This window comes from Lepidochelys kempii, chromosome 6, assembly GCF_965140285.1.
Source record: "Lepidochelys kempii isolate rLepKem1 chromosome 6, rLepKem1.hap1, whole genome shotgun sequence".
Classification (NCBI taxonomy): domain Eukaryota; kingdom Metazoa; phylum Chordata; order Testudines; family Cheloniidae; genus Lepidochelys; species Lepidochelys kempii.
Window position 1 is genome coordinate 41,804,213 of NC_136385.1, and position 17,861 is coordinate 41,822,073.

Below are 17,861 nucleotides of genomic sequence, written 5' to 3' on the forward strand. Positions count from 1 at the left end.
GGTCTGGCATGCCAGGCGGACTGCTCTCAACTCCTTGACATTGACGAGAAGTGAGAGAGCTTGACTTGTGACCAAAGTCCCTGGGTCCTGAGCTCTCCCAGATGAGCTCCCCACCCCAACGCTGACACAGCTGTGACCAGGGACAGAAAGGGCTGTGGTTTGGCAAAGGAGACCCCTGCGCATACCGCCTGTGGGTTAAGCCACCACTGGAGAGACCAAAGAACTGGCAGTGGGAGTGTCGACCACCTTGTCCAGGCTGTTGCGCCCTGGCCGATAAGTTGATGCCAGCCAGGCCTGGAGAGGTCTGAGCCTCAGCCTTGCTTATTGTACCACGTATGTACAAGCTGCCGTATGTCCAAGGAGCTTTAAACAATTCCTCGCTGTGGTGGTGGGGTATTGCTTGAAGCCTTCTATGACGTCTTGCACTGTCTGAAAACGAATCTCTGGCAGGGAGCCTCCGGCCTGACCCAAATCCAACACTGCCCCAATGAACTCTACACTATGAGTAGGGGATAGAGTTGATTTGTGTACGTTCAGGAGGAGACCCAGCTTGTCGACGTGTTGCTGCACTTGCGCCCTGGAACAGCCCCTGACCAGCCAGTCATCAAGGTACAGGAAGACCTGCACCTGCCTTCTTCTCAGGAAGGCAGCTATGACTGCCGTGCACTTGGTAAAAACTCGAGAGGCTGCTGACAGGCCAAAGGGGAGGACTGTAAACTGGTAATGGTTATGGTTCACTACAAACCTGAGAAAGCATTTGTGGGCTGGAACTATTGATACATGGAAGTACGAGTCCTTTAGGTCGAGGATGGCGTATCAGTCTCTTGGATCCAGGGACAGGATGATGGCAGTCAAAGAGACCAGGCAGAACCTCAACTTCTTCATGAACCTGTTGAGGCCTTGCAGGTCAATGATGGGTCTGAGACCCCCTTTGGCTTTGGGGATTAGGAAATTTTGGGAGTAAAATCCCTTGCCCTTTAGCTCCTCAGGAACCTCCTCCACTGCTCCCGTGGTGAGGAGTGTCTGAACCTCCTGCATGAGGAGTTGCTTGTGAGAAGAGTCCCTGAAGAGGGACGGGGAAGGGACATGGGAGGGAGGGGAGGAGCAGAATTGGAGAAAATATCCCACTTCTATGGTGCAAAGGACCCAGCGATTTCAGGTTATCTGGGTCCAAGCATGACAGAAGTGGGACAGACGATTCAGAAAACAGGGTGAAGGATCCAGTGAGTGGAATGGTGCATCGCCCCGAGGCGCGCCATCAAAAGGCTTGCTTAGAGCCTGATGACTGCCTCACTGAGCCTTGGCCGCGCAGTAGATGGGGAGGCTTACGCCTACCATTCCTGCCCCACTTCCTGGAAAAGTCCTGCCTAGGCTGGGGAAGTGGTTGGGGCTTAAAGTGTTTCCGCTGGGTGCCAGGGGTATGCAGACCCAGCAATTTCAACGTTTCCCGTGAATCCTTTAGGCTATGGAGCTTGGAATCTGTCTGCTCAGAAAACAGCCCCATACTGTCAAAGGGCAAGTCTTGAATTGTTTGTTGGACCTCTGTGGGAAGGCCCGACACCTAGAGCCATAAGCTCCTCCTCATAGCTATGGTGGAGGACATGGTTCGTGTGGCAGAGTCTGCTGCATCCAGTGAGGCCTGTAAAGAGGTCTGCGCCAGGGACCCTGAGTGAGGACACCACAGAAGGGCCAAGCAGGACAGTGCCAGAGAACAGTGCCATGGGGAAGGCGAGCGGTGCCTCATCATTGCAGGCTTGCCACTAGACGGCGCAGTGCCTTGCGGTGCTGGAGGTCTATCTTGCCTGCCAGGGGACTGCGGTGCTGTCATGTCAATTAAGTCCCTGGCAGCCTCAAATGTGTCCAGGGTGGAAGGGAGCTCCTTCTTCTCCACCTGGCACTCTCTAGCAGGAGAATCTAACGGCACCGGACCCAACGGATCCCTTTGTGTGCCCGAAGTCAACGGTGCCGGTTCCTCCACGACCAGAGCCGGGTGCCCCTGCGCTGGACACACATCGCTGGCAGACCTGGCTGCTCTGACTGTGAGCGAGCACCCTCTATCCATCTTCTTGGGCCATTTATGCGGCACCAGTGAGTGGGAGGTGCTGTGTTGCCACCGTGGGCTTTGGCACTGGGGAGTGACAGTCCCAACGCTCTCTATACTTAGAGAAACTGCACCAAGGAAGGACTCTAACGGAGCCTGGAGCACTCTGCACGGAAATGCTCAGTGCCAGGTCCAGCTAGCCTGGAGCTGGCTGGGGATAGAGGGCTGCCTCCATAAGGAGTTGTTTGAGCCTGAAGTCCCTTTCTTTCTTTGTTCTCAGGTGGAACCCTTTGCAGATCTTGCAGTGTTCTGTTTCATGTGCCTCCCCCAGACACTTTAGGCAGGGATCATGGGGGTCACCCGTTAGCATGGGCTTGTGGCAAGTTGGGCACAGCAAGTTCAGCATGCCCCAAACCCCAAGAGGTGAGGGAATTTGGTTGAGGGGGAACCCCCCACTTCTATCTAACTAATTAACTACTAAAGACAAGCACTAACTAAAACTATTTACAGGATATTCAAAAGCCTGATCACTAGGGGAAACACTCGCCGAGGCAAGAGAGACACGCAGCTCCAACGACCATCACTGGCGATAAGAAGGAACTGAGGAAGTGTCGGGTCAGTAGGGACCTATATACACCGCCATGAAGGCGTGACTCCAGGGGGCTCCACAGCCAACCTGACGGGTACCGCTGGGGAAAAGCCTTCTGACGACTGTGCACGCAGTACGCACACATCTACCTGGAATCAACATGAGCAAGCACTCAAAGAAGCTGAATTACTAGAATATGCCAACTTTTTTTCATCTGTCAGACAGGGCGGTAACTATGAGTTCTTCCTGTCTGAAGTAGTATAAATAAATATTATTTTGATGCATAAACACTAGCATTTAAAACAACATTAAATGCAGCTGGACTTTTTTTTTTTTTTTTTAAACTGGTCCTCACCTTCTATAAAATGAGGATAAGGGCACAATAATAGCCAATAACAATAATTTAAGAAAGGAACTCATTTATTTCTGTTTCAATTGTAGATGTATAAAGGTCCCTCATGGATCTGTTTTTAGTTCTTCCTTTTGACAGATTCAAGCCATTCCTACAGCTCTTACATCATTGGAGACATGCCAAGCCAGCCACACCAGCACCACCTCAGCAAAGCTGCTGTTTCTTAAAAGCAGAAGGCAGTAGCAGCAACCTTATTAGTTCAGGTTGCCTTTGCTGATGTGGCTGGCTCTATACCCTACTCATGATATGTGAACCTGCCTGAATAGCTATTCAGTTTTGACCTGTGAAAGCAAGAAAAAGGTCAGACTGGCTTCAGACAAAGCTGTCACATGCTCAGCACTTTTGAAAATCAAACCACTTAGTTGCCTAAACATGGATGTAGGACTCAAATTTAGGAGATACTCTTAAAAAAACAAACAAACCCACAACTTAGTGTATTGTGAAAGTGGAGGCTACTTACTGTAACTGGAGGTTCTTCGAGATGTGTGGCCCCTATGCATATTCCATACTTGGATACGCATACATGCCATGCTCCTGAGTCTGGAAATTCTTCAAAGCAGCGTCTGTTTGCCCGCACAAGCTCAGTCGCGTTCCTCACGGTCCCGACCAAGGGTACAAGAAGGAGTTCGAGTCAATCCTTCTCCAGTTCCTCTTCTTACCACAAATTCAACCGGATCCGAAGCAGAGAAGATGGAGGGCGAGTCGGGGAATGCGTGTAAGGTTCACACATCTTGAAGAACCTCCAGTTACAGCAAGTGACCTCCACTTCCTCTTTAAGTGATGCTCCCTATGTGAATTCCACATGTGGACGATGGGAAAGCAGGGAGACCAGACTGGAGGCAGGTGAGGAAGCTGGTAGCAAAGATGCTTACACTACTGCCAATACCTGTGCTGCATCCGCAGCCAAGGCATAAACTAGGGCACAATGCATCGCTAACGCGTGAACTGAATTCCAGGGGGCCACTCCACAGATGTGCTGCAGCAGAACATCTGACAGACGCTGTGGAAGAAGCCTGGCCTTGTGTGGAGTGAGCTGTGATACCCTCAGGGGGAGGAATGTTTGCTAACTTGTAGCACTTTAAGATGCATCCAGAGACCCATTTAGAAATCCTCTGGGGGGATATGGCCTGCCCATGTGACCTCTCTGCTATAGCAATAAAGATCCTCGGAGATTTCCTATTGGGTTTGGTTCTTTGCAGGTAGAATGCCAGGGCATGGCAGACATCAAGGGAGCAAAGTCTCTTGTCTTCAGGGGAAAGCATGGGATTTTAGGAAAAATACAGGCAAGTATCATTTGATTGATATGGAACTCAAACAATCTTGGGGAGAAACTTGGGGTATAGTCGAAGAGAAACCTTTTCTTTGAGAAGCACTGTATAAGGAGGGTCTGCCATGATGGCTCCGAACTCACTGACGCTCCTAGCTGAGGTGATAGCTTCTAAGAATGCCAACTTCATGGACAAGTGGGCCATGGTACAAGTCACCATAGTGAACTTGGACAGGTCCTATTGAGGGGTAGGTTTAAGCACTGGTTGGAAGGTCCTGATCAGGTCTTTCATGAATCATACTGTAGCTGGGTGAGTAAAGGTGGAGCATCCTCCCACCAGAGAAGTAAGGTACTAATTGCTGCAAGGTGTACTCGTAGTGAACTAATAGAGAAAACTGAAGTCTTCAAGAATAGGAAATAGTCTAAGAACAACTGGAATGCTTACAGTTTCTGGGTAATGTTGGCGCAGCTGTGCCCAGGATGAAAAGCATCTCAATTTGGCCTGACAACAGATTCTAGTAGACTCTTTTCTATTCTGATTAAGGATCACCTGAACAGGGACTGTACATGAGTGTTCTATTTCCAACTCCCTCCAAAAACCAGGCCGTGGTGGAATGAGCCTGGATTGGGATATTTGGTCTTTCCCCAATATAGGGTTAGGAGATCATGGGTCACTTGCAGCTTTAAACTAGTGTAAATGGTGGATTCTCTGTAACTTGAAGTCTTTAAATCATGAATTTGAGGACTTCAGTAACTTGGCCAGAGGTTATGGATCTATTACAGGAGTGGGTGGGTGAGGTTTTGTGGCCTGCAATGTGCAGGAGGTCAGACTAGATGATCATGATGGTCCCTTCTGTCCTTAAAGTCTATGGGTCTAAAGGCCGAATCCTGATAAGTTGATGGGAAGACACTCTTAGAAGTTCCGTAAACCAGAACTGTCTGGGCCAGTGGGGTGCTAAGAGAATGATGGTGGCTCTGTGGTGACCTATCTTCCCTATGACCTGTGGAAGCAGGGGAATGGGAGGAAAGGAGTTTATGAGGCCATTTGTCCAAGACGTAAGCAGAGCATGATTTTGGGAGATGCAACCCATGTCTCCTCTGGAGCAATATAGGGGTAGCTTTCTGTTGTTTGGGATGCAAAGGTCCTGGATAGTATTTTGGACCTCCCTAGGAAACCCTGACAATTGTAGCCAGGAATCCCCTCCTTACGACTAAACCAGTGGCCAAACTTCTGGAAGCCATGTCCACCGTATCCACTGCAGCTGGAGGTCTATCTTTGCCACTAACTTCCCTTCATCTAAAGGATGATGGAATTGGGCCCTAACCTCTGTGGAAATCTTGTCTGCGAAGTCCACAAGCCTGGAACAGAAGTTAAAATCTTGTTTCACAAACAATGCTTGGTAGTTAGTGACATGAAATTGCAGGCCTGCAGAGGAGAAGACTTTCCTCCCCAAGAGGTCCAGTCTCTTACACCCTTTATCTGCTGAAATAGCCCTTTGATAGTGGGACCTAGCCCTTTCAGCAACTGCCTGTACTACCAGCAAGTTGGGGGCAGGATGGTAGAATAAGAATTTAGCAGGAACAAAAACCCACCTCTTGGCCCTTTTCGATGTAGGGACACAGGATGCTAGAGTGTGCCATACTCCTCTAGCCAGTTCTAGCACGGCCTCACTGATGGATAGAGGCAACTTTCTCGGTCCCTGAGGCTGCAAGATGTCCAGGAATTGGTGTTGAGGGTCCTGGATCTCCTCTAACAGGATCTGTAGATCACTGGTCACTCTTTGCAACAGCTCCTGGATGTGATGTCCCAGGTCTTGAACCCAGACCTGGGTGTCCCCAGATTGCTGCTTCACCCTGGCCTCCATCCAGTGCCTGCTGAAACTTAGTAGGCTGAGAAGCTAGTAGGACTATAGCCTCAGCCAAGGCACCACCCATGGGAGCCCTGACTGGAGATTTCTCTGGGTCCACTGATCAGTCCAATCACACTCTTTAAGCCAGTACCAGGAATTGAAACTGAGGGTCAGAGTTGAGGTCTAATACAAAACGCCAGAGCTAAGGATCAAACCAGAATCGGGGTCAGAGTCCAGGGTTGGAGCCAGGACTGTACCCAAACCTGTCCCTGATTCCTGCTCTGTTCCTGGCTCCTGCCTCACCCCTGCCTTCGCCCCTGTTCCCACCATGCTGCTGCTCCGTGCTTGATCCTTGCCTCTCCTCCAGTTCTTGCCCCTAGACCTCACCTCCAATCATAAGTTACCAGTCCTGGCTCCAACCCCAGCCTCAGACTTCTGACCCCAATTCTGGCTTTATCCTTGGCTCTCGCATTTTGTATCAGACCTCGGCTCTGACCCTCAGTTTCAATTCCTGGTTCTGACTCTGGCTTGACTCCTGGCTCTGGTAATTGGCAAATGATTCTAGTGCTGACCCTTGGCTTCATTTCCCAACCTGGGCATCTGCTCTGCCCTCTAGAGCTGACTCCTAGACCAGACTGCCTACATCCTGGTCTATAAGAGTGGTCCCGGCAAAGATCATCCAACAGAGAAGGTGAAGAAGGAGTGATCACTTTGTCTGGGGATGATGAAGAGACACCCGTCAGACCCGTTGGTACCTGCGGATCTGGTTACACCTCTTCCTGCTTGTACACCAACAGAACTGGCTGGTGAGAGGGAAAGGAAAAGCACAATTCTTGAGAGGGGCCTGGATGCTTGCCACAAGGATCCTATGGACCCCAATAAAGCCAGAAAGCAGAATCAATGGATTGCGGGGGACCCCAAAGAAATTGGTACCAGCAGTCCCTGGAAGGGGACGGGGTCATAACCGGGGAATGGTGAGCGTAACCACTGAACTGTCTATCAGGGTTCAACTGCCTCTGCGGAGATACCAGTGCGGTCATATCCTCAGATTCATCCAAGTCCAAGAACTGCTCCATCAGTAGCAACGGCGCTGTTGGTACCAGGGCACTCCTGCCGTATGGCTGGAGGTGAGACGGCTCCTGGGACAGTAATGCAGGCTCCTCCTCCAGAGGACCAGGATGGAAAGAAGTCAAGACTGGAAAAGGGAGGAATATAATCTCTGGTGTTACATAAATCTCAATACATCCTAGTATCCAAGAGGTTCCCACAGTTAAGTCTGATGGATCTGGTGAATCTACAGTGACTGGATGGTCTTTAGGTGGATGAAGCAGTACCAACAATGGGTCCAGACCAGCACTCATAGACAGAACTAGCGAGAGTCTATCCTTATGTTTTGGTACCAAGGTGACGGACAAAACTGGTGGATCTTTCTTTGTATGCACCTTGGGGGGGTTGCATCAGAGCTTGTTCCTTAGGTTCCAATCACAATGGACCGGCTCAGGGAGGAAGTGTGTTTCTTATGGACAGTCCTCAATGGGGATCTGTTCTTGCACCCATGAGAGTGCCCTCAACACTCATGTGGAGACCTGGAAGAAGAGTCCTTGGGATTAGATATTGATGGCTCAGCTCAAAGGCACATGCTTGCAGGGGCTCTGCCAGGCAGTTAAGGCTCATGTACAGGGCAGTCTCCCTGTCCCAGATTGGAAAGGGGCCTCATAGCCTTCTCCATCAGATGATTCAGTAGGCAAAACTCCCAGGCTTCTTGAGTTCTGGGTGGGAAGTAGTGACCATGGAACAGTAACAAGTAACTAGCAAGGCACTGACGCGGACTGCCTCTTATACCCTCACTCAGGAGCACAAGGAGAGCTACTGAGCATGGGCAGGCCAACAGACACTGCTCTGAAGAATTTCCTGACTCAGGCACATGGCGTGCACTCATACACATATGTGGAATACACATAGGAACCATCACTTGAAGAAGCAGTCAAGGTTATCCATGAATTTTAAGTAGAAACATTTATGGAAAATAATTGGTATGGGGAGAGAGGGTTGAGAATACATGACTTGCCAGGGTGTGTGGATGGTCTAGTTGAGGAAGTCTGATTAAACCTAATTGATTTACATTTTTTGTTAATGTGAGTAAGTCCAAATAGATACTGGAAGTTTAAATTTAATTCACTAGAGAAAATAACATCCTTGCATTCCCACTAAACCATTTTCAAATGTTCATAAATTTTTGCAAAACCAAGTACTTTCACATTTATTCTGTTCATAGTCCCTAATGAGGATTTCCATGTACAACTAAAAATGTTGGAGAGGATTTTTTTAAACTAAGGGCTGGGGAAAAGCCGAAAGCTACGGAGGAGCATACAGTTCAGGCAGAGACATCCCTAAGGGATGAATCTATTAAAGGAGGAACTTATACCATAGAGAAGAGGATAGGAAAGAAGTTGGTTAAGTACAAGAAGGAGCTAGTGAGGAACAGTGAAACCATATTTTTTAAGGTGACAAATCTGAGGAACTGTCCCAGATTAAGGTGTCAGTAGGCGAGGTTTTGGAACAAAGTGATAAATTAAACAACAGTAAGTCACCAGGACCAGATGGTATTCACCCAAGAGTTCTGAAGGAACTCAAATATGAAATTGCAGAACTACTAACTGTGGTATGTAACCTATTGCTTAAATCAGCCTCTTTAACAGATGACTGGAGAGTAGCTAACGTAATGCCATTTTTTTAAAAAGGTTCTGGAGGTGATCCTAGCAATTACAAGCCAGTAAGCCTAACTTCATTACCAGGAAAACTGGTTGAAACTATAGTAGAGAACACAATTATCAGACACACAGGTGGACACAGTATGGTGGGGAAGCATCTACATGGCTTTTGTAAAGGGAAATCATGCCTCACCAACCTATTAGAATTGTTTGAGGGGGTCAACAAGCACATGGTCAAGGGTGATTCAGTGGATATAGTTGGACAAGGTCCCTCACCAAAGATTCTTTGGCCAAATAAGCAGTCATGGGATAAGAGGGAAGATCCTCTCATGGATCAGCAGCTGTTAAAATATAGGAAACAAGGGATAGGAATAAATGGTCAGTTTTCACAGTGGAGAGAGATAAATAGTGGGTCCCCCAAGGATCTGTACTAGACCACTGCTGATCAACATATTCATAAATGATCTGGGAAAAGGGGTAAACGGTGAGGAGGCAAAGTTTGCAGAGGATACAAAAACAATGAGGAGTCCAGTGGCACCTTAAATCTGTTAGTCTGTAAGGTGCCACTGGACTCCTCATTGTTTTTATGGATACAGACTAACATGGTTACCCCTCTGATAGAGGATACAAAATTACACAAGATAGTTAAAGTCCAAATCTGACTGCAAAGAGTTACAAGGGAAATTCACTAAAGGCGGTGACTGGCAACAAAATGGCAGATGAAATTCAGGGTTGAAAAGTGCAAAGTAATGCACCCTGGAAAACATAATCCCAACTATGTCTAATGATGGGGTCAAAATTAGTTGTTACCACTCAAGAAAGAGACGTGGGGGTCATCATGGAGAATTCTCTGAAAACAACCGCTCAGTGTTCAGCGGCAGTCAAATGAGCTAACAAAATGTCAGCAACCATTAGGAAAGGGATAGATAATAAGACAGAAAATATCATCTTTGTGTCACTATATAAATTCATGGTATGCCAATGTCTTTAATACTGCATGAAATTTTGGGGCACCCCATCTCAAAAGAGATATATTAGAACTGGAAAAGGTACAGAGAAAAGCAACACAAATGAGTAGGGGTATGGAACAGCTTCCATATGAGAAGAAATTAAAAAGACTGGGACTGTTCAGCTTTGAAAAGAGACAACTAAAAGGGGATATGGAGAAAGTAAATAAGGAACTGGGAACTGTTATTTGTCCCTTCACATAACACAACACAAGAACTAGTGGGTCACCCACTGAAATTAATAGTCAGCAAGTATCAAACAAACTAAAAGAACAACTGCTTCACACAACGCACAGTCAACCTGTGGAACTTGTTACCAGGGGATGTTGTGAAGGCCAATAGTATAAACTGGGTTTAAAAAAGAATTAGATAAATTCATGGAGAATAGGGCCATCAATGGCTATTAGCCAGGATGGTCACAGATGTAATCCCATGCTTTGGGTATCCCTCAATCTCCAACTACCAGAATCTGGGAATGGGCAACAGAGAATGCATCACTCAAATCTGCCCTGTTCTGTTAATTTTTTCTGATGCATCTGGGGTTGGCCATGGGCAGATGATAGGATACTAGACTAGGTGGACCACTGATCTGACCGTATTTGTTTTGCCAATTTCAAAAATTTGAATGAGAAGCTTGGCTTGGGTTATAATAGTGCAAAACAAAATGGATGTGGGAGATGTGCAAATTTTTCATAATTGCTAAATTCAGAAGTGGCTGAGAAGCTTTCTTTTTTTTTTTTTTCAACTCTCAAGAAATATTCACTAGGCTAACACCAATATGAAAAAATTTGTTTCAAGAGGAAATGTTTTCACAAAATTAAGAATAACGAAAAGAGGAGTTTAAGAAAGAATTCTCATCTCAGTCTTATTTATTACATCAACAAAACTCAACTTTTAAATACATACACACATATATAAAAATTTACAAGCGTGCTAAAAATTAAGAAAATATCACCTGTCTGCCATGACGGAGCCCTGAATTGTGGTAAAAGGGTAGCTCCTGAAGAAGCAGCCTGAGCAGTGCGAGACTCAATTGCAGAGAGAAAGTTCATAACTGAAGTTTCTTTAGTGTTACTTCCAGCACTGTGCATACTGGTATCAAATATTCCAGAAAGACCTTGGAAAAAAACAAATATACAAATCCCAATGAACTCCTATTGCAAATTTAAGAGCAAGCCACAGTCAGAGATATCATTGCTACCCAAAGACTACAAACCCTTCCTGTTCGTAGGAAGCAAAGTTATTAGTTTTAAGTTTGATATGCATTTCCCACTCCCCCAGGTTTTGTCCCACTGTTCTTTTTGTGAAGTCTTCTTCTTTCATATGCAACACAAGTTAATATCTAGATTGCAGAACACAGGCTCACATTTTTATGAAGTGATGACCAGTTAGGTTACATCATTTACTTCTAAGGCATTCACTATTACCACATTTTAAAGCTATATTTTTAGTTAGCCTTTAATACTACACCATAAGGTTGCACAAATTAGTAAGAACAATTGTGTGTCCAGACTTGCATGGATTAGGCTTCTAAGTATCTGATTTGCACAAAAATTGTTGGCACAATTTCAGCAGCTGGCTTTGGAGACCAACAGAATATTTGACTCTTATGGGTAGAATAGGTTAACAGTTAGATACTTATTGACTGTCATTGAAAATTTGATGCTCAATATCTGAAAGAAAAAACTCAGAGGACTTTTTTGTTTTTAAAGCTCATAGAGCTAGTAAGCCAGACGATGAAGCATTGCACTTTCTAGTTACCTTCCCCATTGTACACTCATGACAAACTCATGGTTGAAGGCTCAGTAAATTGCTGAAATAGTAAATTCACTCTTGAAATAGCCTTTGCCACACCTTGCATTACAGGCTCCCTACGACTATATAATTAATCAGCTTAAACATATAGTATTTAACAGAGCAGCTATTTAAATTGAGTGTTCATACAACAGACATTTACCAGTAGGATGGTGGGTGGTAGCATATCCTGGAAGCTGATGAGAAGCTGCATATGTCTGTCTGTGAAGAAGATCCGTTTCCGAGTGTGATGGATGTCCTCCTCCATAGCTTATGCTAAAGGAAGAAATTATATGTGGGAAACAAAACACACAACCAAAGAAACAAGTAGATGAAACTCTGACAAGAAGCCAAAAAGTTGTATAAAGGAAAAACACCAAGACATGATATGTGTGGTTGAGCAAGGACTTGACAAAAAGTAATTAAAAATTAAAGGGTAATTAAAAATTGGTACTACATGAACCAGCTGGCCAGATGAAAACTTGGGTTCACAACAACAACAAAAATTCTATATTGCATTAACTTCAGAAAAAAGTGATATTTGCTTAGTGATGGGAAAGAGTGAATATACACTTTTTGCAATTTACTGCTTCACTATCTGCATTAGTGGGCCACTATCTATACGTGAGTCATTACACCCTAATACATCAATTTCTTGTTCAATTTAAATTCATTTGTTTAAGCTGAATATTATTTTAACAAATATGTTAAAATGGCTAAACAATAGCAAGAATGAAAGAACATTTAAAAGGTTTTGTTCCTTACTAGAATAAAACAGAAAAAGGCGAAACTAACAACAATAGTGAGTGGCAATATGGCCAAAAATACCCCATCCATTTGGACCTCCACTAGTAAATATAATTAAATAAAAATTGTAGATCATGTTTACATTTTATAGTAAGCCGTTTGAATTATCAAGGAGTTTTATCAATTTTATTGCCAGCAAAAGTGCGTAAGTGATACAAACAGTTAAAATACACTATGTCTAGATCTTTGCTAATGTCAATAATGCCAATGCATACAGTAAACTAAGAAAAGCAACATTAATATCAAGCTCCATTAGAAACACAGGACAAAAAAGCTAATGTTTGCCAATTAGAAAAGCAGATAATTGGTAGGGGGCAGAAATTACTTTCAAGCTTCTAGAGGCTCAGTTCTGCAGGAGCAACAGGAACACTGAGTCATCAATGGACTTCTGACTATGGTGCAATATGATCAGGTCCAAGCATTCAAAAGTCATGAGTCAGAACCAAAAAACCCATGAGATTATTTTCAAATAGATCACTATTTTTCAGCTAATAAATTATAGCTTTTTCATTTGCCTTCTAGATTTTGAGCCTTTAGGGTACAACTGCCTGAACCTATGTGTGTCTGATTATTTCAAGCATTAAATTCAATCTTAAACTCATGCCCCCTCCCATCAAAAAAAAAAAAAAAAAAAAAAAGCAGGCCTCCCTGGAGGCTGCTGAGAAGGGGACTCCACTAACCCTCTGCTATCCCCTGCGATGTGAAAGCAGTCACTCTGTATAAGGGAAAAACTGAGCGTTTGATGCCAGCAATCATGACATCATGGGAAACTTTCAAAAAGTCACCAAATATTGCAAGAATTGTCATCTCTAGTGAAAACAAAGGAACAAAGCTTGCAGAGCTGACAAGAGCAAACAGTGTAGATTTGGTGGACCAGCAAGAACACTGCGCCCACTACACAACATGAGGCACTGAGCACCTTTCTGTGCGGGACATTGCTTTATTAGAATCTCCAGGCACATTTCTGTCATAGCTGGCCCTTGTGATTGTGTCAGTCCTCAGTTTTTCTTCCAAATGCAGTGCTTAAGCACTCTCATGTAGCCACCATTCCAGGCTGCCAAAAAGAGTAACTACGGAGTCAGGGTGGGTGAAGTAATATCTTTTATTGGACCAGCTTCTGTTTGTGAGAGAGACCAACTTTTGAGCTAACACAACACAGAGCTCTTCAGGTCTGGGAAATGTATTCAGAGAGTCACAGCTAAATACAAGGTGGAACAGATTGTTTAGCATAAGTAGTTAATGCATATTTCAAGGAACTATCAAGGTGAAATGCGTGTTAATTACTTACCCTAAACAATCTGTTCCACCTTGTATTTAGCTGGGACACTCTAAATACATTTCCCAGACCTGAAGAAGAGCTCTGTGCTGTGTAAGCTCAAAACTCTGTCTCTCTCACCAACAGAAGCTGGTCCAATAACAGATATTACCTCGCCCAAATTGTTTTATTAATATCCTGGGACCAACACAGCTACAAAAACAATGCATACAAAAAGAGTAAATGAAAATCCTAAAAATGGCTACTGTGCACATCATTTGGTCTCACTACATAGCACATCATCACCTATGTGCAGATGATAATTATTTTCCCCTAATCACCAATGCTCAGTTTGGCACCACTTCAGACTGTTGAGCACTGTGCAAATTTCTTCATATTGTTCAGTGGTAAGCATACATCAAATGCTCTGTCCTACCAGTTTGGCAATATTTCTTTCAGTGATATATAGGATTCCACTCTGGCAGCTTATTATAAATTATGAAGGAAAAAGTATTAAAGTCGAAAAAACTATTTGAGACTACCTCTTTATAGCTGCATCTTTAGTTGTGACAATATTAACAAATCACTTGAGTTTGGCTCTTGTGCTCTGTGACACAAGACATTTTTACTGATTTGTATCCTTGTTAAGATTAGTTGGCAGACATAACTGTATTTCATTATGGGTGAAGTTATTTTCTGTTCTCTCATTGTAAAAACTGTTATATTTCCAGCCCAACAGAGAATTTGATAATACACACACAGTCAGTCACATATGTTTAACTTTTAAATTTATATATCAAGACTGGATTGTAATGGAAAGTACAATTCTAAACAGATCATCAATTCAAGTTATACAAGTATTATTAGCAAGAATTATATTCAGTGATACAAATTCTAACCTTGGGAGATCTGATCTAGAAGAAATTTTCAACTTTGGTTACAGTGAGTACAATTTTCCGTAACATCCACAGAAACATATAATTGATTCTGTTCCTTGTTTTTGAAAGTTTAGCTATAAATTCTCACTAAATAAATTACTTCTAAGGCAGAATATCTTGTTTTTCCTTCTATAAGCATTTACAAGAAGCAGGAGTATGCTTGGTTTTGCAGAAATTCTCTGGGACAAACGGACCCTCACTGCATGGCAGACAACCTTCTAAGGGAGGCCTCAGGCACAATGTTTAATATGGTCTGACAAAAGTGGGGGTTTCTAAGATCAACCCCCACATTTGCCCATCTCCCTGACAGGCATTAATTCCATCCCCAAATCAATCCTGCTCCCTCAAGCCCCCCATGAATTCTGACCCAACCACTGTTGCACTCCACCTAACCCCATCAATTCTGCCCCCCCAAACATCACCTCTGCTCCTCCTACGATTCTTCAGCCCCTATCCCAGGCTTGGGGGAGGCTGCAGTGGGGTCCCCTCTTCCTTGTCTCAGGCCAGGGAGAAGGGAAGGAGGAGGAGCAGAGAGCAGACTGACCTGTTGCTCACAGAAGAGAAAGGGAAGGAGGTAGAGGAGCTGCCTTGAACTGCTGTGCTCTTTCTGTTCCCTCTTTTCCCCTTGCCTCTTGGAAGAATAATGTCACATTGCTGAGTGGAGAGGGAGGAGAGCTCTGCCTCCTTCTTGCTGTATCCATGATTGGCTGCCTTTCCCCAAAATGCGGGTAAGAGCCAATCATAGGCGGTTTCCCACAAGGTTTGCTTTTTAGAAATTTTATGTCCTGAATCTGCAATGTGTTTTGACCTAGTGCACTAGAAGCATTGCAAGCACTGGAAAGGTTGTGGGGCATACTGCCTCAAATATTTTCCCTACACAACAGACAATTCCTCCCACACTGTGAAAAATCCACATTTGCATAATGGGTGACTTTCTGTTCAAAGTGGTCTGTTGGAATATTTTGAAGAGTTAAACAATATTTGGTTATTCTGGTCCTTTGGTGCAGACTGTTTTTAGAAAAAGTAATTGCTTCTCTTATCCACCCTTCCTTTTTTGTAATGGAAATGTAACATTACATCCATACACAGCAAGACAAGTTAGTCTTAAGTTAGTTTGGTGAGGTGGAAGTCTCTGAATGACAAAAACTACTTGAACAGGAGGTATAATGACAAGCTATCCCAAAATGGCACACTTCATAACAAAGAACACAGCAGAACTTATACCATTATCTCAAGTATATCCACTATCTAAAATGCTTTGTTTATCATCAGAATGTCAAAATTCTAACAATAATGAATAATTAAAGTTTCATATTTATGTCATGGAAAATATTTGAAGAATCTAGTATTTCTGTTATGCTTTCTTAATCACCCATGTCAGGAGTTAATGCAGCCTCAATCTTAAAAATGAATTTGTCTTTCAACACAAATATCGTATTTAATAAAAACAATTAGCTAGCAATTATTGTGCACTAAATTGTTAACAGTGTAGATTCTTATCTCAGAAAACCACACATATCCCTGCAGATCATATAATTCATGTGCTGTGCCTGAATGCAAGCATGAACAATCTGAAATAAGATTATGGCCTGAGGTATCTTTATGAAATACATTTTAAGCACATGAATGCTTAATGTATTTAATATACAAAGCAAAATTATAAACATCATGTTTGAATGAGAATGCCATGGACATCTAGTCCATTGTATAGTCAGTTTGATCGCTTATTTTAAACAATTTCAGAAAAGTTCTCACTTTTGTTGAACAGTCCTTCATACGCCAGCTTCTATATTAGCTAATTTTAATTGATATTAGTGGTTATAAACACCTCTAATAATATCTCATGACTTGTATTTCTTAGCCTCAATTGCTATTTAATGTTCCAAAAATATTTAACACTCAATTTAAGTAAGCCATGGTGACTTTCTCATTTCTATTGTAAGGAATTTAATACCACACAGTGAAGTGGTTGAAGGGGCTGCGGGAGGGTTTTTGTTTTGTTTTTTTTAAAAAGAGGACAGCAACATCTCTGTGTAGGGTAACAATTCTGATATTTTTTTAAATATCTATACAGAATCAAAAGAAAAAAGGAGAAACCAAACAAAAAGAAAAGAAACTATTTTAAATTAGTCCCTTTCCAGAGACTTCATATCAAGTACTATTATTAACTTTTTACAATAAACTCTTCAGCACTACTGTAAGTGAAATTCATGTATTTACTTTTATCTCTACTAACACACCTCAATCCTGATGTACAACAACCCATCATGCTGTTGTGTTACTGAGCTTCTTTTGCATCAAGAATGCTAACTATCCCAAATTGAAAGGATTAGCCTAATTTACAAGAAAATTTTTAGATGCAATTTAAATACTAGTGTTTTTGATTTATTTAAAGGGATTTCTATAGCACTCATCAAGTACTCATAGCACTCATCAATCTATTATATCTATGTCTTGAATGAATTTAGTCTGCAGAGGTAAAAGCCAGCAAATTAATCACACTAGCTGCCACTCCAGAGTTTCCCGCAGTCTCTTCGTTTTTGTGGCAGATTTTGTATGTCTCCTAAATTCAGGAGAAAGTGCAGGGGACTTTATGCTTACAAGACAACATGATTTTGTTGCAATAAACATTGTCTAGACATGGAGCTTTTCTCAGTACTGCTTTTCAGACTATAGCATTTTCCCCCAAGAAATGCTACTTTCTTACAGTTCATGCAGCAAAGAATTCACAAGCAAAAAATATTTTAATATTTTATTTTTGACAAGCGTTTAGAGATTACCTTTAAAGGGTGTTAAAGGGTGCTAGCAAATGGAGAGAGGATAGTTTTGATTAGCTACCTACTGTTCTTTCAACATCCAGGGAATTTAGCAATTCTTGAGCAAACCTCATCAAAAAGTTGTTAAGTGATTGAACTACAGATTGAACTTTAGGCAAGCTAAGATTTAAAAAGCAGCTTTCAGAACTTTTAGAAAGCAAAAGAGCCTTTTGTGGGTCCAATGAACCTGCCACCTTGCTCTGAAGCAGCAACAGTTCCAACTCCTGTTGATGGAAAAATTAGATCCTTTAGATCAATGGAAATTTTCTAAGTCCTAATATTGCACAAGCTGCTCGAGATGGGAAATTGTATACTATCAGCCTAGGTAACAACACTGGAAACTCTTGTAGACCCCACTAAGACTAAAACTTCTA

General features: G+C 43.1%; 1 protein-coding gene across 2 annotated transcripts in view; it reads right to left on the bottom strand.

Moving 5' to 3' along the window:
• The window catches only part of QSER1 (glutamine and serine rich 1), an 85,441-nt gene that overhangs the window by 43,334 nt on the left and 24,246 nt on the right, over positions 1–17,861 (bottom strand). The window contains exons 2-3 of one of the 2 annotated variants that reach the window (XM_073347727.2): positions 11,835–11,947; positions 10,833–10,994 (exon numbers count right to left, since the gene is read on the bottom strand). In XM_073347727.2, coding sequence (XP_073203828.2) covers positions 10,833–10,994; positions 11,835–11,947 — 275 coding nt within the window. Of the gene's footprint in view, positions 1–9,067; positions 9,173–10,832; positions 10,995–11,834; positions 11,948–17,861 lie in introns of those variants that run through there. The other variant, XM_073347729.2, reaches the window with a different exon arrangement.